Source organism: Motacilla alba, chromosome 1 (assembly GCF_015832195.1).
Source record: "Motacilla alba alba isolate MOTALB_02 chromosome 1, Motacilla_alba_V1.0_pri, whole genome shotgun sequence".
In the NCBI taxonomy this organism is placed as follows: Eukaryota; Metazoa; Chordata; class Aves; order Passeriformes; family Motacillidae; genus Motacilla; species Motacilla alba.
This window is the reverse complement of record NC_052016.1, coordinates 36,152,791-36,177,424: the sequence shown is the minus strand read 5'-3', so window position 1 is coordinate 36,177,424 and position 24,634 is coordinate 36,152,791. Positions and strand designations below refer to the sequence as shown.

Genomic DNA, 24,634 nt, shown 5'->3' with positions numbered 1-24,634 from the left:
ACTGGGTGATATTTGGCTACAGTTTTCTCCTAAAATGATCACTGTAATTATGTCTCATGGAAGTACTGTGAAGATTATTTGCAAGCAACTGCATTTGCAACAAATTACAAAAATACAGGAAAATACAGAAAATATAACAACGTATTCTGGGCAGAGGGGCCAGAAGCTAGCCCTGTAATCATAGTAAAAGATGAAGAGAGAAAGAAGTGTTGAAGGCTGTGTTCTAATTAAGATAGCAATTCTTTAGAAGGAAATGTTAAGTGATAACATTATTTTGAATATGTAGCATGACATAAGCAAAAAATATGTATACCATCTTACTTATTGGCTAGTCATTATCCACTGTTTTTGTTTTACAGTAAGTCTGTTTTAAAGATTTATGTATCTACTTTGTCTTTTATTTCTAGCTTCCCTTAGCAGTAGCTCAGGAACAGATACCAGTGTACCTTGTCTTTTGATCACAGTGTTCCCAACATGTATTTTTCATATCTATAAGCCAGTTTTAATTTTACACTTTTTTCCTTTGCATATGCTAATTTCTGAGTATAATGAAGAGTCCAGATCAGCTGTTTTAAAGAAGTCTGTGAGGGAATCTTTATAGCTATGTTTAATAAGCAGCATGTATGTTCATGAAATGATTCCTTACGTCCTTTTACAAGATCTGTTTCCCATTAAGCTGTGCAGGCCTCATTTAATTAACCTAACGTCCTTTAACTCTTTCATTGCTTGTACTGTGTGTCAGTCTTCCTGTGTGGTCAGTGGTCAAACCATTTAGCATACATTTTTCTCATCAGAGAAATTGAATTTATCACAGAATCTACCTCCTCGTTATTTAGGAAAAACACTGGTTACATCTGCCTTCTCTCCCCATTTCTGTTTTTGGGGTACTGATTTTTAGGTTTAGTTAGTGGCATATGTCATAGTCCTTTTCCACTTACCACAGTTTTTTTCTTCCAAAAGTCATCTAGAAATTTTGATCTACCTGCCTGAAATTATTTATATTGAAAGACTCCATCAAAGCCCTTTAGACATGCTCCAGGTTGATGTGGCTTCAGCAGTGTCTTAGCTGCAGTTCTTTCCTGACTTCCCATGCTGTGGTACTTAAAACCCAGATGTCAGCTTGGGTTTCCTTGATGAGCATGGAATTTTCATTCAAAACCCATGCAAGGCGTTGTGCTGCCTGTCGGGGAGGATTGCAATTGTCTCACAGTGACAGGTGTGGGTCACTGTGCTCCGCTGGACAGACCCAGCTGCCCTGTTCCCTTTTGGGAAAGTTTGCATTTTCAGCTGAGGCAACCAGTATGTTTCTCCCTCAGTATTTTTCCATTTCTAGGTGTATTGCTATTCCTTTTGGTAACCATCACTTGCTTGGCAGAGCTGACCTGTGAGTCTGGTGTCCAGGTTCTGTTTGGCTTTTACATCAGCAGTCCTATTAACAACCTCTTGGTAATCAAAATCAGGATGAACAGTCAGGGTGTGAGGATGAGCTGCTTTCTCTGTTTGTCAGATGAGATGTGAGAAGAAGGAGCTATAACCACCCCGGGCACTGAAAGAATGATGTTTTCTGTGTTAGGACATAGTAGCAGTCATCGCCTAGGAATGTGTCCTTCTGGTATCCTTTCTTGTGTTTACTTAGCCAATCACACTTGCATGCAAGCTAATCTTCACCATCTTCATCTCAGCATTGGATCCTTTTCCCAAGTCAGCATCCAGATGTTGAGAAAGGGTTGATTCTTTGTAATATTTCTTCTCCACTGAGAGGCAAACTCTGCACAATGTTGGTGATTGGCTTAAGCACTTAGTTTAAATATCCAAAGAAATAATGGCTGAGAATCTTCAGAATCCAGGGGATAGTGGAGAGTTGTCAAAAAGCACAAAATGGATTATTCACAGAAGGCACCATGTGGTTCAACAGTACTTTACAAGACTTGCACTTTACTTTTACTGAATCCTGAAGTTGCCCAGCACTGCAGGAAAAAACTGAACTGGAGTTCAGTGATGAGTAAAATAAATCGAAGATTTACAACAAACCCTACTCCACTGTTAGCAACAAATGGAAATCTATACAAGTTTGTAAAAATAAGTGCTGTCAATTAACAAGGCAGCATTTGCACTTTCAGTTTGCATACAGCTTTCCATCTAAGATGTGGGTTAAAAAATCAGGCTACAAATATTAAAATTAATGTCAACTTTAGTCGGGATATAGATAGTAGAAGGTACTGAAATTGATTTTTTTTAAGTCAAATATTTTTTTGATTGAATAAGGTCTATAATTGAATGAACATGAAAATATTTAAGTTGTGTAGAATGAAGCCAAAGCCAAAATGTTGTGGCAAGCATTTGCATCTTGAGTGCACAGAAGAAGAAATGGAAATCATTGAACGTTATTCAGACAAACCCTGAAGAAACTTGTCATTGTTCATGTGTTTGTGAAAACCATGATAGAGCTTTGTATTTATGGCAGTATTTGATGAGAAGAATTTAAATGAGCTTGACTTCTGTTCCTTACTTATCTGAAGAGCTAAAGTAATTCCCTAAGGAGAGACATTTTCCTTATTGAATGAAACATTGCATATTTTTCTAAAGTCTAAAGTCACCCCAGGACATGGTATTTCAATTAATTGGCATCTTGTGTCCTATCAGTGATTAGCATTACAAGGATTTGTTGCGACATCTTCTCTTACCAGCTCCTGTGACACCAGACTACACACCCAGACGGTCCTTGCCTTAAAAACAATGAAGAATGAGAAAGCAGAGGTGCTATTTGACTTCTCTGGTCAGACTTTTTGATGTGAGATTTGCTGTTGCAAAACCCGTCAGTCATTCAGGGTCAGAATGGATTCTTGGATTAAGTGATTATCACTCTTGTCAACCTTAAAAATAGATATGGCTATAATGGTAGAAACAAAGACCACAGACAAATGAAATAGGGCTTCCTTGTTTTTTTACCTGTGTAAGGGTGTCCAGGCAAGGAAACTGTGTCTTCATGCAAAATCACTCGCCTCTTCAGTGAAAGAGAATTATTCTTTTTCCCCCTCCAGAGTGTTCTCAGAAGATTCACAAATTTATTTGGGACTGTCTGAAATCTGTGGTTCATTCCTCAGGTTTCTCCTTGCTGTAGAAATGCAAGTACTGGAGTGAACAACAGGTGTGGCTCCTTAAAGTTCTGACATGAGTGACATTTTGCAGGAGGTGGCATATATTCTGTCTCTTAAGCTAAATTTTTCTGGTAGCTGTCTTCTGTGTGTTGAGTCCAAGAGGCTGCTGAAGTTGCACTTTTTAGATAAGCTGTTGTCACAATAGTTGTAAAAAGAGTAAGAGTTAGAATGGAAAACAATGATGAAGATCAGTTTTGGGAAAACATTGTGTAGTTGTAATGGCTGTGCTGTTTCGTAGCACAGGTCAGTAAAATCTTGTGTCCTGCCTCTGACTGTGGCTGACAGCAGAAGCCTGGAAAAGAGTAGAAAACAAAACAAATTAATCCTTCCCCTGAACAGTCGCCTACTCTCTTCACAACTTGCACTTTATTGGCTCTGATCCTATGCTGTTGTTGGTAGTACTGGTAGAGAGGAGTCGTCTTTTTATTTTGTATCTAGTAAGCTGACATCTCTATCTACATTCTGTATATACTTCTGGTTTTAGCTGTATTCATTTTGCAGGGTTTGCCAGTGCATTTGGGCCTCTAGAGTGGTTGGAGTCTTGTTTTTTAAAGTAGCATCTTTTTGCCACCATTTAAAAACACCTAATGCCTTAAATTACTTGACACCATATTGAAAATGAATAAATACGTTTATTTCAGATTATCCACAAATTTCCTTTAGGTAAAAAATTTGGCAATTCTGTCAATTTTTTTTGGAGGAGCATTTTATTTTAAATAGGTATAGAGAGAGGGAAGAACATGTTTATTTTGTGTGAGGAACTTTGTTCAGTTGGAGAAATAGTTATGCACTATAACTCATTTTACTGAAGCTAAATACGTAGCCTTCAACTGAAGAGAAATTTGGGGAGGACATTCAGCCTCCATGACAAATGGAGGATTTTGTCCTCTGTATGTAGAGGACATGACAAATAGGATTGCTATTGTCCTCTGTATGGAGAATTGGGAGTACTTCAGTGGTTGTGTAGATACATGTGTCTAATGCCAAAAGCCAAATAAGCCAACCAAATAAGCAGATACATATATCTATTTGATATGACACTTAGTCATCTGCTAACTTGAAGTAAATAGCAAATATGAACTTCATAAGCTTTCTTGTGTGACAAAATATTGTAATTTGCATGGAATTCATAAAATTGCTTTTATACTTGACATAGACTATTTCTACTTTTTAAAGTTATAGCTCTCATACTAGTGGACAGTGATACATAAAACACCACTTGGCCCAAATGTATAAATCAAAACAAGTTAAATCTTTTATTCTCATCATATTACAAAAGATGGATTTTATACTGCTTTAATTCTGGTATTTTTGATCTTCTCAAAATGAAGTTAGGGGTAGTACTCATGTCCAAGCCCTTACATTTTGCCATGCATATGATTTAATCAGCAACACTGGTTCTGTCTCATATAGTGTTATTTTAAAGAATTTATGTCTGGGCCCACCTGAGCTCTTTGATTCTGGGTATTGGTTTATCTTGAACATAGATTCTCGTTTTTATCTGTGACTGTGTAAACAATGCATGGTTTTATGCTTTTGTAGTAAATACTAATATGGGCTGTTCCACACAAACATTTTTGGGTAGATACAGACTTGCTTGATCTGTGCTACAAACGTCTGGTTTTAAATTAGGTGTGAACAGGGAGGGTAGAATTCGAATGTTCCTAAGCCTGTGGAGGTAAGCTCATCTCTTACATTGTGGACAGAGCAAGGGTATGTCTGCCTGCACAATCTTTGGAGACATACATGTTTGCTGTTATGGTGTTCTTCTTAGATATCCACAAATATTCCTGAATCATATAATGAGCTTGAGTGTATACGTGTAATATACAACCAGAGTGCATTCCCCTTCTGTACGTTGTCCGGGACCTAACAGAGAGAACAGATTATCTCTCAACTCTATTACATATGTTAAACAGCTGGAATTTTGAGAATAAAAGCAATTATTATTCTGTTTTTCATTGCAGGCAGTATGGGCTCTTGGCAACATTGCTGGAGACAGCACTATGTGCAGAGACTATGTTTTGGACTGTAATATCTTGCCCCCTTTATTGCAGTAAGTTTGTTTTAATATGTTTTTCAGAATTTTTCTTGAATGCCTGATATGACTGAAATTTGGGTTTTGCCTTGAAGAATAATAATGTTTTCTTTTATTGTGGACTGATCACAGTTTTTGAAGGGGAGTCCCGATCTACTTTTTTAATGAAGCTAAAATGCAAACATGTTTTAGAAGCAGCTAAGCTGGAACTATTTTATTCTATAGTGTGGGTGGATGTCTGAGCTTATTTTAGAGTCACATAATAATTTAAATTGAAAGGCACCTTTGCAGGTCATCTAGTCAAAGCCTTTCTTCATAGCAGGTGAGATCAGATTAGATTGCTCAACTGCTTAACCAGTCAAATTTGGAACATCAAAAGTAGATTCTGTAACTAGCTGGGGTAACCTGTTGTAGTATTTGACCATGGCATGGTGAAACACAGTGTTCTGATACCTAATCAGAATTTTCTATGTTTTGCCTCCTGATGGTGCCTCTTGTCCTGTCATTATGCACCTTTGAGAAGGATCTGCCTTCCTGTTTTCTGTATCCACCTGTTAAAGTGTTGCTGTATCTCCAGCAGTTGTATCTCCTCTCGCACCATCTCCTTCTAAGGCTGAACAAATCCAGGTCACTGACGTCCCACTGCGTGTCATTTCTCTAGCCTGCTAATTATCTTGATGATCCTCTGCTTAAGAAGCATATTATTGCTGAAACACCGACACCATCTTGTGTTGTCATGTCCAAATTACAATTATTCAGTCTCTGTCCTTTGCAGACTCTGCAGCAGGGGAATTCTCCTGTATTCTTATAAAGACATTGGAAGAGTGGGAGATGGCTGTGAGAAAAGGAAACTGAATTCTTATGCTTGTGGGAAAACTAGGTCTTGACTTTCTGCATTTTCCTAGGCCAAAGTGGGGCTCATAGTCTGAGACTGACATAAAAATGCAGTTTGACTATGAGAGTTCTCTTCAAAACTATCTTCGTGTCCTCCTCAGAATAATTTTGTCACAATTCCTACTCGTCTTTTGACTGTTAATCTGCCACATCAGTATCTAAGCATTTGAGTGAAATTTAGTGTAATGTTTACTGTTCTTGTTGGGATACTAGGTTCCTGTGTCTAGCATGTGTATTAGTAGCCATCAAGGATGATTTTCTTTAGGATGTGTTTTCATAGAAAAAAAGGATCATATTTTGCCCTGGTGTATGTTAAAAAGAGTTTGATTTAATGGTTCACACAGTTAACAGGATTGCCTGGCTTTGATTTTTTTAAAAGCAAGGGTTGGAATTTTTTGTTGGTTTGTTTTAGATTGCTTTCAAAACAGAATCGTCTCACTATGACCCGAAATGCTGTATGGGCTCTGTCCAACCTCTGCAGAGGGAAAAATCCTCCTCCTGATTTTGCCAAGGTAAGAGATGCTTGAAAGAAAATGTGTTGTGAAGTGGTGGTAACCAAATTATTAGTTTAAGGTGGTGAAACTTAAACTAAACAGAAGGAATGTTTCATCAGAGAAATTCTGAAATATTTGGTGGCTGTCTTCCAGATGAAGTTTTTTGAGGTTTTTTGTTTAGTCCTTTGGGCAGACATTCACAACCCTGCTTTGACATGGCTGCCTCGTACCTTTTTGTTACTGTTTGTGTACTGGAGACGACTGTCCCATGGCAGAACAAAACTCTGCACATCTTGGCTGCTGTAGAGCAGCACCTGGCACGTCTTAGTGGACAAGTCTGAGTTTCATTGGCAGACGTTGTTCTGTAGAGGCTGAGGAGCTGCCGTGGTGCTTTTCTGGAGACATGCTTCTCCATGCTTGTATAGCCATGGTCCTGCACAGAAGTGCTAGCTAGGTCTGAAATTTTCTGAGTATTGAATCTTAAGATGCCAGCGCCTAATCCAAAAATGACATACTAAATGAGCTGATATAATAATAGGTCTTTTGGCCATTTTAATTGTATGTATCTCCTCTTAATGTCTTACAGGTTTCACCTTGTCTTAGTGTGCTTTCCTGGCTGCTGTTTGTCAATGATACAGATGTATTAGCTGATGCCTGCTGGGCCTTGTCCTATTTGTCTGATGGCCCCAATGATAAAATCCAGGCTGTGATTGATGCAGGAGTCTGCAGAAGACTTGTGGAACTGCTGATGTAAGAAATCTGTTGCAAGCAAGCATTACTCTTTTCCCTGACATCAAGATTATAACAATAAGGAGTTTAATTCAATAGGTCTTGAAATGTTGTGATTTCCAGAGAGCAAGATTTGAGTTTTAATTTCACCTGTCTGTTCAGTGTTCTCTATTTGTCATGAGTAACAAAAGCAATGGAATTTTTCTTGGACTAATTTTGCTGTTTCTTAAGAGATTTTTTTCCTGCATCTAACAGCTACATTTTTGTAAAACCCATAATACACATTGGAATTTTCCTTGTGTCATTGAAGTCCATATTATAGTTACCTAACAAGGAAATTACCTAAAGGATATCAAAGATAAAACTATAAGAAATAGTTCAATTTACTAGAATTGACAGTACCAGGGACTTGAAATATTAATAATTTCCTCAACCCGTACTGTAGAAGAGTAGATGCACATTTTGGTCAGCAAAGTATAGCTGTGACTGGCCTTGTTCAGAGCCATTGCTTCAGATTCAAGGTCAGGACATGGACCATTCAATGGCCGAAGAACAAGGAATAATGGTTTTTAGTGATGTTAACAAAAAGACTACTAAGGCCTCTAACATTAGGGCAAAAGTGTTGCTGGATTAATGAAAGGAACATATTGCCTCTAAGTATCTTTTTATGAAGAAGTTTTGATTTGAGAAAAACATTCCTTACTTCACCTTTCCTATTCCAGTTCTGATTTAACAATGATGATGAAGGGATGCATATGATGATGGAAGATGATAAACAGGGTTTGATGGGTTAAACACACAACTTCTATCCCCATTTCTTCTGTCTCATTCTTGGCCTTTGTGCATGCTACATTAAGTGTATTTTGTAGTTAATGATAATTGCTTTTTCCTCCCAAGGATACTTGGAAGTACTCTGAAGTACTTTTATTCTTTTAATGTTTTATTTTTATGCTGCTGAATGACATCTAAAGGTCTAAATATTTAGAAACCCTAGAAAGGTTTGCAATTAGTTTAAAATCAGACTGTTTTATTTAGATAGTGAAAGTCAGATTTGTTGGGGAAGTTTTCCTCTGGCTGATAGGCGTTCCTTCCTTGAGAATATGAAGCTGGAGATGCTTTGGGAAGGTTAATACTTATATTTTTATATGTCAATTTTAGGCACAATGACTACAAAGTTGTATCTCCTGCCTTACGAGCTGTGGGAAACATTGTTACAGGAGATGATATCCAGACCCAGGTATGGATAAACTTTCTCTTGTGTTGTACTGCAGTTCATCTTTCTGTTAATTGTGGTAACCTGTTTACAAGCACCTCCTCTTGTCCTTTTGAAGTTTGAATGTGAAGGTTGATGGCACTAATTGCTTCAAAGTGTGGTGGTTTTCCGTTTTTCTGTTCAGTCCTGAATTGTTGATGGCTCTTAGGTAGCTGTGTCTGGGACTTCTGGGCAGCTGTGCAATACCCCTCAAGGGTGGGATGTTTTTGGTTTATTTAAAGCAAATCTGTCTCTCAGGCTGAATTTTGTGCTGAGTGATGTATGCTGGTAGTGCCGTCAAAGTCCTGTCACATTCAGTGCTGTTGCCAATCTGTGATGAATCTATCATATATATGATGAAAAATATGTCATATTTATGATGAAAAACAAGTGTCCGGTCATATTTTGGGTGATGTGTGGCTGTGTCTGGACATTTATTTGGAGAAGCATAGGTAGGAGGCAGTGATTTCCACCAATGTAGGAATTGGAAGGCAGGAAACCTGGTGCTTCAGAGGCACTAGGTTGTCGCTGGGATGCTTCTGTAGTTCTGTGACTCTGAGACCAGAGTTAAAGATGAATTAGCAGCATCAGAGCATTGTTTCAGTATCTTATTCCTGGGAAGAAGATAACATGATTTCTTGATTGTCACAATATATTTTGTGTAGCTGAATTGCAGAGGCATTGTTGTGTTTTTTTCAGTGGCATTTGTTTCGCAGATCAGTCATAAAGAATGATTGAGGTGGGATTTCCTAATTTTGTTAAAGATAAAACCACAAGGGATCACTAATTCACATGCAATACAAGTTATTAAATACTGCATATATCTTAGATTTTAATTAAAAATAGTTTAAACGTTTTTGTTGTGCATGATTTTTTCCGAGGAGCATACCATGAGCTTTCCTAAAATTCTACAAAACCATATAGGTAGGATAATTTGATAGTCCTGCCTGCAGATTGTGCTGTATGCTAAAAAGTGATACAGGATGCATGTAAAAATCAGTAATCAGAAGGAAGAGCCCAGCTTTGAGAGCTGATACATTTCTGAATGTGAATGCAATGTACAAGTTCTTCAAGAACTTCTCTGTAAAACTTTGGGGCACAAACTTGCTTTTACTTTTTCTTTCATTTTCAGCTGTTAGCAATTGGCAGTGCTTGAACATGGCTAAAACCATACATATTATGCATGAAAAAAAAAAATTGTCCCAGCAGACACCTGATAAAATCCTGAATCATCATCTTTGCTATTTTCATCTTAGTGGGGAGTATAAAGATTTTAAGACTATGGACCAATGCAGGCAAGGGAATTAAGTCCTCAGATTCCATGATCAAAAGTCATGACCATGATTCAGCTTGACTGGAGTATTTCTTGTAAAATTCTGTACCACGCTGTTCTTTCCAAGAAGAACTGCTTTTGCAGTTCTTTTGCCACACAAGGCAAAACTACTGTGTTTCTTGGTATACTTTCCCAGTTTTTGGCTTCATTGTTAGAAGTTAGAATTTAATTGAAAAAATAATTGTTTGTTTTTCATTTTTTGAATCTTGTTATGTCCTTTTAACCGGTCGAAAAGTCCTTCACTATCACACATGACATAATCAAGGGTGCTGTCTTGTAACATTCAAGTTCTGGGGCGTTTTCTGTTGTATATTGGTAATTTAGGAAAAGGAAATTTTGTTGCAATTTTTCTGCACTGTAAAATTGCAGAGTTTTTGCAGTTTTTGGAATTTTTTAAATAAGAATTGTTCATTCATAATGTCACTGCATACAACACTGGTCAGACTCTGCACCACAGTGCCAGCAGATGTGGAAACAGAACTAGTTGGTGCTTACAATTGTACAAAAATACAAGAAAATGCCATAAGTTTTATTTTTGTTTGGTCATAACGTGCTTAGTATATTCTTGTTTTCAGATCACACTGAAATAATTATGAAGGTGTAATCTCTTACTGAAAGACTTGGTAGTTTTGCTCTTTAGTTTTCCTGCAAATGTTTATTTCTTAATTCTTGCTGGGGTTTTTGTTGTCTGTTTGGTTTTTTTGTGTAAATTTAGTGGTTTTTTAAAGCAACCTCTGTGATCATCTAATGGGGTATGGTTTTTTATATTTTCAAAACATTGTATTCCTTGTTCCTGTGATTCTTTATCATAAATTCCTTCTATGGTGTGTTCTGTTTGTTTTTCCTGTTGTATTCAGGTAATTCTGAATTGCTCAGCTCTGCAGAGTTTGCTGCACTTGCTTAGCAGCCCAAAAGAATCTATCAAAAAGGAAGCATGCTGGACAATATCTAATATAACAGCTGGAAACAAAGCCCAGATCCAGGTAAGCTTTTCAGCTATGATCAGTAATCTTTGTCTTGCAGACTAGAAGGAACACAGGTGATTTTTTTGTGCATCAAGTGCATATTAATGTGAATGCATTATCACAGATATATAATTCCATACAAGAAGTATATTACTGTGTGTAATTAGAATATTTCAATGGCCCAGTCATCTCTAAATTCAAATAATTTAATTTTCTAATCCTCTACACGTTATAAGGGGGAGAAGACAGTCATGGTAGAAAATACCAAAATGTAGCTAAGCTCAAGAAAATTTTGTCTTAAATAATTTGCTTTGTGCTTTTGACAGTCACTAAGATACAGAAATTCTCAAGTATGAAAAGAATAGGCTGCAAACTTTGAGAATCAAATAATTTCACGTATTTCTTGGTTTCACCATTGGACACAGACATACATTTGAAAGTACTTTATTTCTGTTTATATTTCCTTATAATTCTTTTATAATTTCCATAAATGGGCCTTATAATGCCCCATTGTAGGCATGTGTGCTTAGCTAAATTTAAATCTGCTGTTTATAAAACTGAACAGTAATGGAGGCTATCTGACATGTTGTCCTGGGATTTGCCCTTTCTGATTACACTAAATGTTGTAATCCCTTCATATTAAGTGGTAGCATACAGAACAAATGAGTCCCACTCCCTTACGTCAGTCATTACAATTAGGCTCCAAAAGATCAAATCGTTGTTCTGAGTCTGGACTGAGTGTCAGCCATCAGGAAGAATTCCCAGGACTTGTCTCCAAGTGGTATAAATGAGAGATGGAATATATTTTCCTCAGAGAGAAGTCTTTGGCTAGAGAAGTCTTCTTCTAGAAGAAGAGGCAACTCAATATGTTTTGTTTTCCTTGAATATCGAGTTTTGTTCAAGAACAGCTTTACTAGGGAATTTTTTGCTTGTCTTTCGGGGATGTGGTTTGACCTGGTGGGATGTCAGGTGTCCCCCAAAGCTGCTCTGTGACTCTTCTTCTCAGCTGGTCAGGGGAGAGAAAATATAAGGGAAGTTTCATGAGTTGAGGTTAAGGACAGGGAGAGGTCACTCACTGATTACTGTCATAGGCAAATCCAGACTCACCTTGAGAAATTTATAGAATTCATTACCAATCAAAATCAGAGTGGGATAATGAGAAATAAAGCTAATCTTGAAAGCACCTTTCCCCCACCCCTCTGTCCTTTCAGGACTTAACTTTATCCCTGATTCTTTTCCTCCTCTCCTTGGCAGTGCCAAATACAATCAGTTCTTCACAGGTTGTTTTCTGCTGCTGCTTCCTCCTCAGGGAGGGAAGTCCTTTGCCTGCTCCAGCATGGGGTCCCTCCTAGGACAGACAGTCCTTCAGAAACTCACTGCTCAGCATTCGTTCCCTCTGGGGTCACCAGTCCCACCAGCAAACCCGCTCCAGTGTGGGCTTCTCTCTCCAAGGGCCACAAGTCCTACCAGGACTCTACGCCGGTGTGAGCTTCCCATGGGGTCACAGACTCCATCAGGCATTCACCTGCTTCAGCATGATGTTCTCCATGGGCTGCAGGTTTATCTCTGCTCCCCCATGGACCTCCATGGGCTGCAGGAGAGTATCTTGCTTCACCGTGATCTGTACCACAGGCTGCAGGTGAATCTGTGCTCTGGCACCTGGAGCACCTCCTGCCCTTCCTTCTGCACAAACCTTGGTGTCTGCAGGGCTGATTCTCTCACATATTCTCACTCCTCTCTTCTCTGGCTGCAATTACTTTTGCCCAATAATTTTTCCCCCTTCTTAAATGAGATATTACAGGGCTGCTGTTACTGTCTCTGTTGGGCTCAGCCTTGGCCAGTTGGAGGTCCATCTTGGAGCCAGCTGGCATTGGCTCTGTCAGACAGGGGGAGAAGCTTCTGGCAGCTTCTCTCAGAAGCTGGTCCTGTAGCTCCCCCCACTGCTGCCAAAACCTTGCCATGCAAACCAGTACAAAGAACATTGTCTCATTCCTTCTCTTTTGCAGAAGTGTTGGAAAAAGAGATTGTAGTGAGTGATAAAACCATGAAGGCTTGGTTTGGAAGGGTCCTTAAAGGTCATCTAGTTTCAGCCCCTCTGCCATGGGCAGGGATGCCATTCACTAGATTGAGTTGCCCATGGCCCTATCCAACCTGGCCCTGAAACCAGGCTTTATCTGATAAATACAAGTGTTTCTATCAAGGCAGTTCAATAACAGTCTCATGTAAATCAAATTTAGTTCTGAGGTTATGTTTTTCAATTCTTTTTTCCCTCATTGGATACATAAAGTATTTTCAGAGATTGCAGAGGGTAAATGAAAGTCTGGCTGGAGACGTTTATTCTTTGAGGAATGGCAATAAATGTCAGAAATATTAGACTCTGGAAATATTTGTCTTACACATTAGTAACCTGGAAGAAACAATGTTTACACAGAAAATGAACCAAACCTCTTAATATATTGGCAAAAGTAGCGAAGGCACACTTGTTGCCTCTGTTTTCTTTGGAAGGCAGACTGATTGCTGCTCTTATAAATGATGACTCTGGATTACTCATTCTGTATGACCAGAATTAGCATGAAGTGGTTAACTCTGTTCACCTATGGGGTGGAGTTACTTCTCTTTTTGGAGAAAGCTTGCACAAGACTATGAAAAGGCTGCATAATTTTCCTGAGGAATAAGTGTATTATAGCCTTTGAAGGTGACACTTGGAATCATTTTGGTCTACATTCTCCCTTACAAAGAACATTCAGCTGCTGAAGGGGCAAGAATAAAGCTTTAATACCTTCAGTGAGAGCTTCATCTCAGAAGGCATAGGAAATGAAGTTAATACCTTTGTGAAGGGTACTTCAGTCTTTGCTAAGATACCTGAAATTCCTGAAAATGAGAGCGAGTGCTCATCTAACATTCAGAGAATTTTGTTAGGAAATGAGTAAACAAAACCCTAAAATTTAGAAAGGTGGAAAGCTCTGTAGGTTCTTGTTTGAGGTAGAGATGTGACTAAGATGGAAGTGGGATTGTGAGGAAAGGAACCCCCTGCAGTGGTATTTGCTCTGGTCAGAATTTTGTTTTTACCGCTGGAGGTCATGTTTTTTGTAAGATACAGAGAACGATATGGTTACTCAATCTAACCTTGGTAGAGCTCCAAGAATTTTGATTCTGCTTTTATTGTGGTTTGTGTGTTAATCTGTGGATTAGCTGAATTTCTAACAAAGGGTGCTGTGTAAAATCAGCAACTGTACCACGGGGTTTTTTCCCATATCAGCAATTGTAATTGCTGTGCAAGTAGCCGTGCCCAGAAGGTAGTTACTGCTCCTTGTACCAAGGTAAAACTTGTGTTTCTTCTTCTTTCTTTGCTCTTTATCTCTTCAACACCCACATTTGAAATACAGTATTTTCTCTCTGGAAGGGCATTTCTGCTTTTTCTGGAAAGTCTAATAGTATTTTCTGAGGAACAGTACAACCAAATATATTGTCTTAAGTTTGGGGTTTTTTCAAGTCTGTTGGAGGGTTGCTTCAGGATATGTAATGTATAGGGATGTTCCAAACTTAAGAAGAGCTTTAAAAAGCCAGATACCTATACAAGTCATTCCATAAAGACATATCAGAAGTGACAGTGGAAAGTAGTTTGTTGTTAGAGCATTTTGTCAAAACTTTGGGATCTCTATTTTTCATATTCTTGATCTACTGAAGATACAGTTATGAAGAGTCCTAGAGGTAACTTGAATTCTAGTGCACCAGAAGCTATTTCAGTCGTATATTCACTTCTGTAACTTCTTTGTAAGTACTCACTGTACCACATTGTCCTGTTTTCAAGTGAAGGAGTAGATGCCTGTCCTTGTTGGCAAAGTACTCATACACCTGGTATTCACTACTCAGGCACAAGTGAGGCTTTAGCTGAAGAGTCTTATCTGTATCCCTGGTAATCCTTGGTCTTCTAAACTGTTATCACATCTTTATTTGAAAGTGAGTAAGGATAAAATAACCTCTCCTTTGTTAAAACAGAATTTGCCTAATCTACCTGAACAAAATCGTTAGTCTATGCATGTGTGTGTTTAGTAGTTTTTGAATATTTTGGAGTATTTTATCACAGATCAGCTGCCTTTCTGTTGAGAACAGATGAGAATTGCATGGTGACTTGAAAAGGTGAGGTCAGAAGGGAGAGGGGAATTATTGCTTTGAGTCATTAGTATTGCACCTTCATTTCTAGCAGTGACTCTTTAAAAAGTACAAAAAAAGCCCTTTAACTCTCCATAGAAGAATAATTGTGTTTATGTGCATAGAAGCTCTCTTTCTCAGGAGTCTTGTATCAAGAAGAAAACTATCAAACAAATCACCAGAATACATGTAGATTTAAAAGAATCCAGCTTAAAAGCAGCTGCCTGAGGATATGTCACAGACAAGGCTGGGAGTGTGTTGATGCATTATGCAAGTCCAGGGAAAAAGAATGTAAGAAGCATGTTCTCAAAAGTGAAAACTGTATTTTGTTTAAGAGTCCCTTAGGCCCCATTTAGAGTAATCGATCTGCCTTCAGATTCCAAGCTCACACTTGCTTTGTAGTGAAAAAATGACTGCCCTAAGTGCATACCCTGTACTGACAGTTACAAAAATTAAATTATAAAAGCAGTGTTTCTGATTGTGAGCAGGATATAACTATCCTGTTAATCATGACTTACTGCAAATCCTGTCCATCATGAGGCCTTGATTTTTGGAACTGCAGAAAATGGCTCATTAGAGAAAGTTGTGAAATAAAGCACAGTGGAGAATACTAACAACATGCTTGATTGAAGAGCTCAAAGTCAGTGTTTCTTGGAAGTAAAATTGGCAATTGCAGGTGTGATTGCAATGATCACCTTGTGTTGAAAAAAAGTGCCATCACAGATGTGTAACAAGTTCCAGAAAGACCCTGGATTCTCTAGTTTCCAGTCTCAGCCTGGAGAATGTTGTGTGAGATACAAGGTGTGATGAAGCCTCCTTTCAGCTCCGGAGCTGATAAATCTGAATTTCTTAGAAAATGCCTTTGAGGTATTACTTCAGACAACTCTTACTTAATGTCAAAATCATTGTAAACATTTGAGCTGAAAAACACTTAAAAAAAAGGATTTCTGAAGTTAAAAAATGCTGTTTGGTAAATGTTTCTTGAAGATGGTCGCATGCTAAAATGGAGAATAAAAGTGTAGTCTGTTTTTAATTGCTGTGATGATAAAGGATAATTCCCATCTGGGATGAATACTTGTTTTAATTAAGTTCATGGGTGAACCTGTTTCATCTGTGAGTTGAGGTAGGCTTTTTTTTTTCTTTCTCTAAATGAATTTCACATTGTGATGAATTAAAACGTTACTTCTTGAGAACTGGTCTTCGTTACAGAAGGAATTCTAAGATACTAGATGCAGCTCTCAATTAAATTGCTTACTTTCCTTTCTTCCCAGTCCCTGTAAATTGCTCAGTAGTTACTACTAGAGGTCATAGACTGGAGCAGATCTGTTCTGCTCTCTGTGATGTTTACTGGATTTTGAACATGCACAATCTTTAGCCAGAAATCAGGCAAGAATGATTTCAGCATATGATAATTTTTTTCACGTCTGCCTGGCACAGTAACCCACATTTTTGCAAGTTACCAGCTGATCTAACTAGTGGATTGTTGCTTCAGAACAGCTGGGATGTTAAAATGCTATGGACTTTGGGTAGTGCTCAAGCCATAATCTAGCAATCCCTTCTGCACACCACGAAGACATTAAAATATTTTGAGTAATTTAATAGGCATTTTACCTAACCAGCATTAACAGACAGAACTATATTTAGTGTTGTCTAAGATTGCATTGGGTTACACTCCCTCCATCCACCCACTGTAAAGTATAGAAATATAAAGTCAGAGGGAAGGACTTTTATATAAATCTCCACTTTCATACTGCCTACGATGCTGTTTGGTAGCACACTCCAAAGGCTTTCACTGCCATTTCACTGCCAAAAGATAAGGCAGCAGCCTATCACTATTAGATTTGCACTCCAACACAAAAAGTAAACTCTTTCTAGCGTTAAGGCAATGTAAATTAATGCATGAAATGTGTGAAAGTGCGTGCTGAACTTTCTTTGGTGGCTCTTACTAAAGCACAGGAGGTTTGGGTTTTTTTCCCCACCAAAGGTGGAAGTGAAAGCCTTTCAGAGTGTGTTATCAACAGTGCCTAGGCAACAGAAAAGTGTGGTGGAATGCAGCAGTCTTTCCCCTCTTTATTTCTGTGCTTTCAAGGTTTGGGGTGGATGTGTATATCCTGATGCAGTCATGATTGTCACTAAGTATAGTTTTTGTTTGTTAATTTCCTAGTTTGTATACAGCATTGCTGTACTTCAGTGGATAGCTTCCCCAGTCAGGGAGAAGGGGAACTACATCTTCCTGGGAGTCAGAAGGAGAACTGCACAACTGAAGCTTAATCCTGACTGTCGACCCTTCTGAAGGGTATGAAAGGCTATCACATACCTCAGAAAATGTTCTGTGTCTTAACTTCGCAACCCATTGAAAAGCTATGGAGGGCAGTACATCAGACACAATCTTCCATGTCTGACAGTGACGACATCATAGGAGTTCTCTGCTCTTGACAGGTTAAGAAACTTCTCACTTCTTTTCTAACATACCTTAAATTTTCACAAGAGCATCTGGAAGTCTGAGTATGGGTAGGCATGGTAGCCAGAGGATCTGTGCCATGTTTTTCCTCCTCTAGAGTTTCTTAACCTTGCAGAAGAGCGACATGGGCAAATGTAGCAAATGATATGTTGTGTGTCAGTTTTAAGAACTCTGGAATGAAATGCATTTTTACAAAATGTGGTGAAAGTTACAAGCTTAGATTTGTCAGAGGCTCTTCTCCAAAAGGACCACTGGGGACCACTCCAAAAGCAGTGCTGGGGACATGGAAAAGAAGTTACATGATTCACACAGAGCTGTGGTTTATACAGGCATCAAGTTACCTTAAATATAAAGTATGTTTAATTTATGTCATAGTTTGCATAAGTAACCTAAGAATCTTAACATGCTGTTTGTGGTAGTAGAACTTTAAAAAGTATATTCATTAAGAGCAAAATATGGCGTTGCTGACAAGGTCATATTAGTTTGCAGACTAGTGAAAGTCAAAGATTCATATCTTTCAGGTTTGACTTTGTGTTTAATTACAAAATCTGCTTTCAGGCTTCTGCATACCTTATACCACATTGTGGGAAGCAGAGCTAGAATACCTTTATTTTCTTTATTCTGGCTGAAAACCACAGCAGTCAGTGGTGTGTTACTGCCTTTGGGATGTGGGATGCTGGTTGGTCTGTTTGTTTTTTTCTTTCTTTGTTTTTTTGTTTGGTTGTTTTTTTTTTGTTGTTTTTTTTTTTTTTTTTAGAATTGACTGATCCTAAAAGCAGGAGAGAGCTCAACAAGGTGCTGCTCATTATACTGTAGGTTCTTCCAGATGGCTTTGTGTAAACTGGCTAGAAGTTTGCTTGAGGATAGGCTTAGGTGTCTGTGTCAACAACATAAAGGCTCATTAGAACTGAGATCTGAAGTGCTTCCTCTCTGACTCCAGGAAGGCAGGGTTCTTTGTACCCATGCCATTGTGTGAAGTAGTTTCAGCTTACAAGTATTTGCTAAGTTATTTATGAAGCAGTTGTAAATTGCATAAATAAACAAGGTAACTGTAAAAGAAGTCACTGAGAAGCTTCTATGAACTAAAATTTCCAGCCAGGAGCGGGAGATCATAGCAGTAGGGCTGTATTTGCAGCTGCCAATTATATGTTGACTGTAATTTTGATTTGTTAAAAGTAATGAGAGAATGCAGGAGCAGGGAAAAAAAAATCACAGTCTAAGACTTGTTTGCTTTCACATTTATGTGATGAATGATATGTAGACATGTGATGCCAGCACGTGCACATTAAATGTGTGTGTGTGTGTGTTTGCATATCACAAGTGATTTAGGTGTGGGAACCCAAAGGGGGAGAAGCAGATACTCATAGGGCTCAAAATATAATTTAATACACTGTGGCTGAAGACCTCCCTAGCAACAACTGCAACATATTTAGATTAAACATCCATGCAGGTGTAATAATACTTAGAAGATTCATTTTTGTAATCTAGCTTCACTCTTTAAAAATCCAATACTGTGAGGTGAAGAAGCTTGATTAAAATAAGACAGTGTTTCCAAGAGACAGGCAACCCTCCTAGAGGACTACACCACAGGGATACCAACTATTAAAAAAACCACCCCAAACCAAACATAGAGTTGACGCTTTAGAAGTGAGGGTCAGGTTTGCTGAAGTACTGAGTATTACAAATTATATTTGAAAGTTCATATATCAATTAAAATTAAATTTCAGTTAAAATTCAGTTTTGGTTTTCCAAAAGACTTGTAATTACAACTCCAGATGGACTTCAGTTCCAACGAATACCTATGGATGCAGCTGGGCAAAAATTTCAGTGTTAGTTTAATGTATTATAGGATGGGCTTTGGATTGCCTATTGGGCAAAAATGTACACGCTATCTACATTTTGTAGATAGCATCTCCATGCCTAGTAGTGGCAGCCTAAAACCTTTTTATTTCTTTCATGTTTTTCAGATTCTTGTTGAACAGAAATCCCTTAACTCTGTTCCTTTTGTTTGAAAGCTGTACTTATCTTGAGCATTTTCTATACACTACACTTCTTTAGTCTTCAGCACACTTCCGTCTCAGGCACACACATTATAGGGATGCTAAAAAAGTAAAGTAATTTGAATTAAGCCAATCTAAGTCCTTAGAAGTTTTAAGTGCCTCATCCTGCCACAGTTCTTATGGGTTTTGCTCTGCCTGAGGCTTACTTTTCTTAGAAAACAAGAAACCAAAAGAACAACAACAGCAAAAACCCCACTACATCAAGTTCTGTTTTAGCATTTACTATTTTATCACTTGAAAGAAGTTTACCTGAAAGGGAAACATGACCTGTTTCCACAGTAACTGTTGTTCCTACATAAAATATCATAGAGATGGGAATCCTTAGGCATTCTAGTGTGCTTTCAAGAGCAACTGCTGTTGGCAGGCTACAAGTCATAGGGTGTAAATATAGATGCTGCCTGGCACTTACTCTGTATTGGTACTTTATTGTTTCCTCCTTTGCTGAGCTTAACTAGACTTTTGAAATCTAGTGAAAATATTAAGGTTAAAGCAGACCATTTTCTCACTTAGTTAATGTGGGTTTTTTTCTTAAATCTGAGCTCTGAGAGTTTCAACTGTTTGAGAGGGTGCTAGTGGAAAAGCTTTGCAGTGTTACAGAGGGAGAGTTGAGAACCTGTCACTAAGACTCATGCTAGGGTGACCTGGCAACGCTTATGTTGCCTGTCAGGCAGTAGAAACCATAAAAGTATACTACTGGTAATCATCTCTCTTGAGTCAGTCTCTTTCAGAGAAGCGCCTTATGAGAGGCTGTGATTCATTGTGGTGCTTTAACTTGTTCTGCTTGGGTAAAGATAGCCAACTGCATTGTAGAGCAGAAACGAAGCAAGGTCCCCGTAGCCTTTTATGCAATAGAAATAGAAGTAGGAGCACTTATCCAAGAGATGTGAGATCTGGATTCAGTTCTTTCTGAGAAGGTTCAAGTGTGTAATTCTCCACTCTTAAAGAAGAGTAATTTTACCCACCGAACTGAAGCATCCAAGCACTGAAGCAGAGTTCAAAGTTGATTGAGCCTGAAGAAAAACAGTAACAGTCTTTTGTGTTTCTTCCACTTAATTGACCTCGTGTTGCTAGTTCCCTTTATTGTGAAATTGTCTTACTGTTTTACAAGTTTTAAGTTGAAACATTTTAAGGTAACATTTTTTTTGTCAATAAGAAGATTCAAGTGTTAGTTACTGCCTGTCAGATAAGGTGTGCTGATGTGTTTGCGCACTATCATGTAACATACTCTGATTTTAGTATTTATTATACAAGTTGGTTTTGCGAAGACACTTTCTAAGGAAATGAATCTCCTGTAAAAGGATTGTTTTGGAGAGAGGATTTAAGAAGTTATAATGAGATTTTTTATTTGTTTTTTGCCACAATAATAAAAACCTAATGCCCTCAAATATCCCTATCCTAGACCTGTATCAAGATCTTTCAGTAGGCAGTGCTTGGCATCCTGTAACACATTGTTGTTCTTAGGACTTCTGCCTCAACAACACCCTTGTCTATACAATTCTCTGGACTCACATAAAGCAAAGTGTAGACTGACAAATCCCCTTCTCCTCTCCATCTGATGACAACTGAAGTTCACTGGTGAGAACACTTATGCTCTCACTCTCTAGGTGCACAGTTACAGATATCTCAAGCCCCAGTGTGGGTTCTCTGTTCAGCTGCTGTCCATGGCTGCATCAGGAGCTTTCTTGACTCCCTATGCTTGGGTTCTACTCACTGGCTGGTTCAGCTTGATTCTCACTGGCAAACACATGAACACGTTTGTCTTGGGCATCTCCACGCTTGCAGACCCATTGAATATCAGCACAAACTCTCTGTCCATGCCTGGATCCTGGATTCTCCCAGTTGCTGCCCAGTCAATTTGCCAGCAATCTAAGTACACTGTGATCTTCCATACCCACCACCGCTTTTGGGGATAACATAAATTCCCCCACCACACACAGCAGGTGCCCAGGCAAATGGGTTCTGTGACCTGCAGTCCCTTTGCAGCGCTGAGGTGCTGATATCTTCATTAAACTGTGCTCCAGTCCCTCTAGTAGCTGGCATCCAGGCACATGGGCCCTATGGGCTGTGATCCTGCCCCAGTGGTTGAGGCCGAGACCTTCACCCGCTCCTTCACCTTTTATCCAAAACCTGACACCGGTTGCTGACCCCAAATTCACGTTTTATGGGACCTGATTTCATGGCCCATTTTGCTGCTGAGACACCCCCACCCACTGTAGCTGCTGGCCCCTCAGCACAAGGGATTGTCCTGAGGTTTGGTCCAGTTCCTGGCCCAAAGTGAGTCGTGCTCAGTTGCTAGCACCTAATCTTTACAGTGCTCCGGTGGGACAGAGAGAGTGGTTACATAGTAAAATAGTTAAGAAAAGATTTGTTATTAAGTTTTGCACAGTTGCACTTGTCATCAGCTACAAAGTTCAGGCTGGCTCTCTGCCTGTAGTTTCTTAATGACCTGTTAATTAGTGACTGGAACCTTTCCTTCCTTGTGTTTGTTTCCTTATCCCTTGTCAGTTGGGTTTGTGTCACTGTGTGTTTTATTTATTTCTTTCCTGTTATTAGTATCTGCCTTTGAGCTGGAAAGGTCCTTGATCTGATATCCATAATGAAGCATATGCTCTCACGTTCCAAATACCCTACAGTGATAATTTCACAAATTAATTGGGGGTTTTGCAGTAAAATATATGAGGGGGTAAAATGCATCTCTTTTTAAGATACTTCCTTTTATCTTTTTCAACTTTTTTAAATAGCTGGCTCCTGTTTATGACCTATCACTTTCAGCAGTCATGTTCTAAAATTTCAGTTAAGGATACTTTTTCAAATATTCTTGGCAATGTACAAATGTTGTACAACATGGCATGATGGAGATAATGGTTTTCCTTGAGGACCCCAGATTGCTGTATCAGAAGTGTGGATTCTTTGGAATAGGAGACAGTGTTCGTGGGCCTGTTGGTACAACTGAGAGGCTGTATGGATTTACAAAGTAGAGGCAGTGTGGATGCCCAGACAAACAGGAAGGATAAAAGAAATATCAAACTATTGTTTTACTTTTACAAGGTTAGCCATTCACACTGTGAATTGACTGTAGCTTTTTGCTGTATATAATCTGTTTTCTTCTGCAGAACTCTGTGCAAAGGATCTTTTTGGCTTTCTTTGGATTTCCCTTTGTTAGTTCTGTGGTGATTTATGCTTGTAAAGTGGTAGATTAAAAAAGTAATCCTGAGATCTTGCTTGTTTGAATGATCCTTATCAAAGTGTTTCAAATCCTTGTCATAGGTATGTAAAAAAACTGGTTTAATTTTCATCTTATTGCAAAAGGCTGTTTTCAGAAGGAGTTACCAGAAACTTTCAGCTGCTGTCCCAATGTTCATGTGGCTTCTCTCACTTTGTTGAGCTAAGCAGAGAGCCCTACTGCCAAACCATGAGTGCTTTGTCTTTTCATCAGGTGGTTGCTTGTTTTGAGCAGTTCTTACATGAACAGCTTTGCTCTGTTGTCTTGTGCACTGGAAATGTATTATGGCACACAGGCCTATGAAGTTAAGGGATCTTAATGACTTCATGGTTTACTGACTTAATAGCTGAGAGGTTTACTACCTGGAAAAATAAGGGAACTATGGCATTCTTTTGCTGTCAGGGTATGATTAAGTAATTCATTAGATATGACAGTCACTTGAGTCTGAATGTGTTTTTGAATGAATTTAGAATAAGAACAGACCACAACAATAACTGAGGTTTTGAATATAAAGCTGAAAACTGATTTGTCAGTTTTGATGTTTGATAAAGTGACATTTCATTGTTTAATATGTTATGCTGGACATGGACATTAACTGTCTCAGGACAAAGAAGTTATTTCTAATTTTTATTATGACCCTGCCATGTCATTTGTTTTTGCAGACAGTCATAGACGCCCATATCTTCCCAGCTCTTATAAATATTTTGCAAACGGCTGAGTTCCGGACAAGGAAGGAAGCTGCTTGGGCAATCACAAATGCAACATCGGGAGGCTCTGCCGAACAGATCAAGTACGAAGTGGTTTAAATCTTTCAATGCAATAGGCTGAGTTAGTGTTTGTGCAAGAAAACAAACTCTCAGCCTGGAAACTGAAAAAGCTTTCACTGTGCTTTCAGTGCTGTTAACAGAGAGACCATGTCCTTGTTATGAATGAGTCTTTCATTCCTTCAGGGAGAAATCATAAAAGTATTTCAGCTGTAATACTTATTTACATAATTGAACCATTTGTCTTATGTGGAAAAAAACTAAATGCAGCTTTTAAACGAACTTCTGAGGGGTGTAGAGTAGAACAGAGTGCAGTAACAGTCTGGAGAGGAATAGCTCAGCCCCTTGAACAATGGCGTCACGTGCATTGTTTCTCCTGTTTCGCTTATATCAGTACATTATGCTTATATGCAGTTTTGTATTAAAAAAACCCAACTTTACAAGCATGTTAAATTAATATAATTGCTCTTTATAGAAAATATTTAGAAGTTACCATTGTAGAAATACAGTTTATGGTACAAAAAACAAATTATTATTTCAGAGCTATATGGAGAGAGTGAGACAGAGAAAGGATTTTAAAGTCATTTTCATTGTTTCAGCAGAATTGACTGGATAGAAATAGATGTATTTAATTTCTTTCATTTTTCCAGTCAAGTTGATAACTTTATCTGATTATTTTGATTTGTTTGACCTTCATACTAAGTGCTTAAATGGGTACACCAATTATAATTTTGCAGACAATTTACTGGGCTCCATGTGATATTTTTCAGGTATTTAGTAGAACTGGGATGCATCAAGCCGCTCTGTGACCTCCTTACAGTAATGGACTCCAAGATTGTGCAAGTAGCTCTGAATGGGCTGGAGAACATCCTGAGGCTTGGAGAGCAGGAATCCAAACGCAGCGGCAGTGGCATTAATCCTTACTGCGCTCTTATTGAAGAGGCGTATGGTATGAGCAAAACACCTGGGGAAATCAAGGGATACTGAAATGGTCACAAACTCATTGGAGTCTCAGCAGGCCCAGTTCTCTTAGTTCACTTATCACTGTTACTGAAAATAATCTATTCTTTGATAAATCTCCAGGGTACTCCATCTTCTACATTATCTTTGT

The 24,634-nt window shown here is 38.5% G+C and overlaps 1 protein-coding gene across 1 annotated transcript in view; it reads left to right on the top strand.

Moving 5' to 3' along the window:
• Positions 1-24,634, top strand: part of KPNA1 (karyopherin subunit alpha 1) — a 50,811-nt gene that overhangs the window by 22,411 nt on the left and 3,766 nt on the right. The window contains exons 7-13 of the mRNA XM_038130445.1: positions 5,126-5,214; positions 6,503-6,602; positions 7,171-7,334; positions 8,472-8,550; positions 10,756-10,881; positions 23,422-23,549; positions 24,294-24,472. Of these exons, the coding sequence (XP_037986373.1) occupies positions 5,126-5,214; positions 6,503-6,602; positions 7,171-7,334; positions 8,472-8,550; positions 10,756-10,881; positions 23,422-23,549; positions 24,294-24,472 (865 nt within the window). The remainder of the gene's footprint in view (positions 1-5,125; positions 5,215-6,502; positions 6,603-7,170; positions 7,335-8,471; positions 8,551-10,755; positions 10,882-23,421; positions 23,550-24,293; positions 24,473-24,634) is intronic.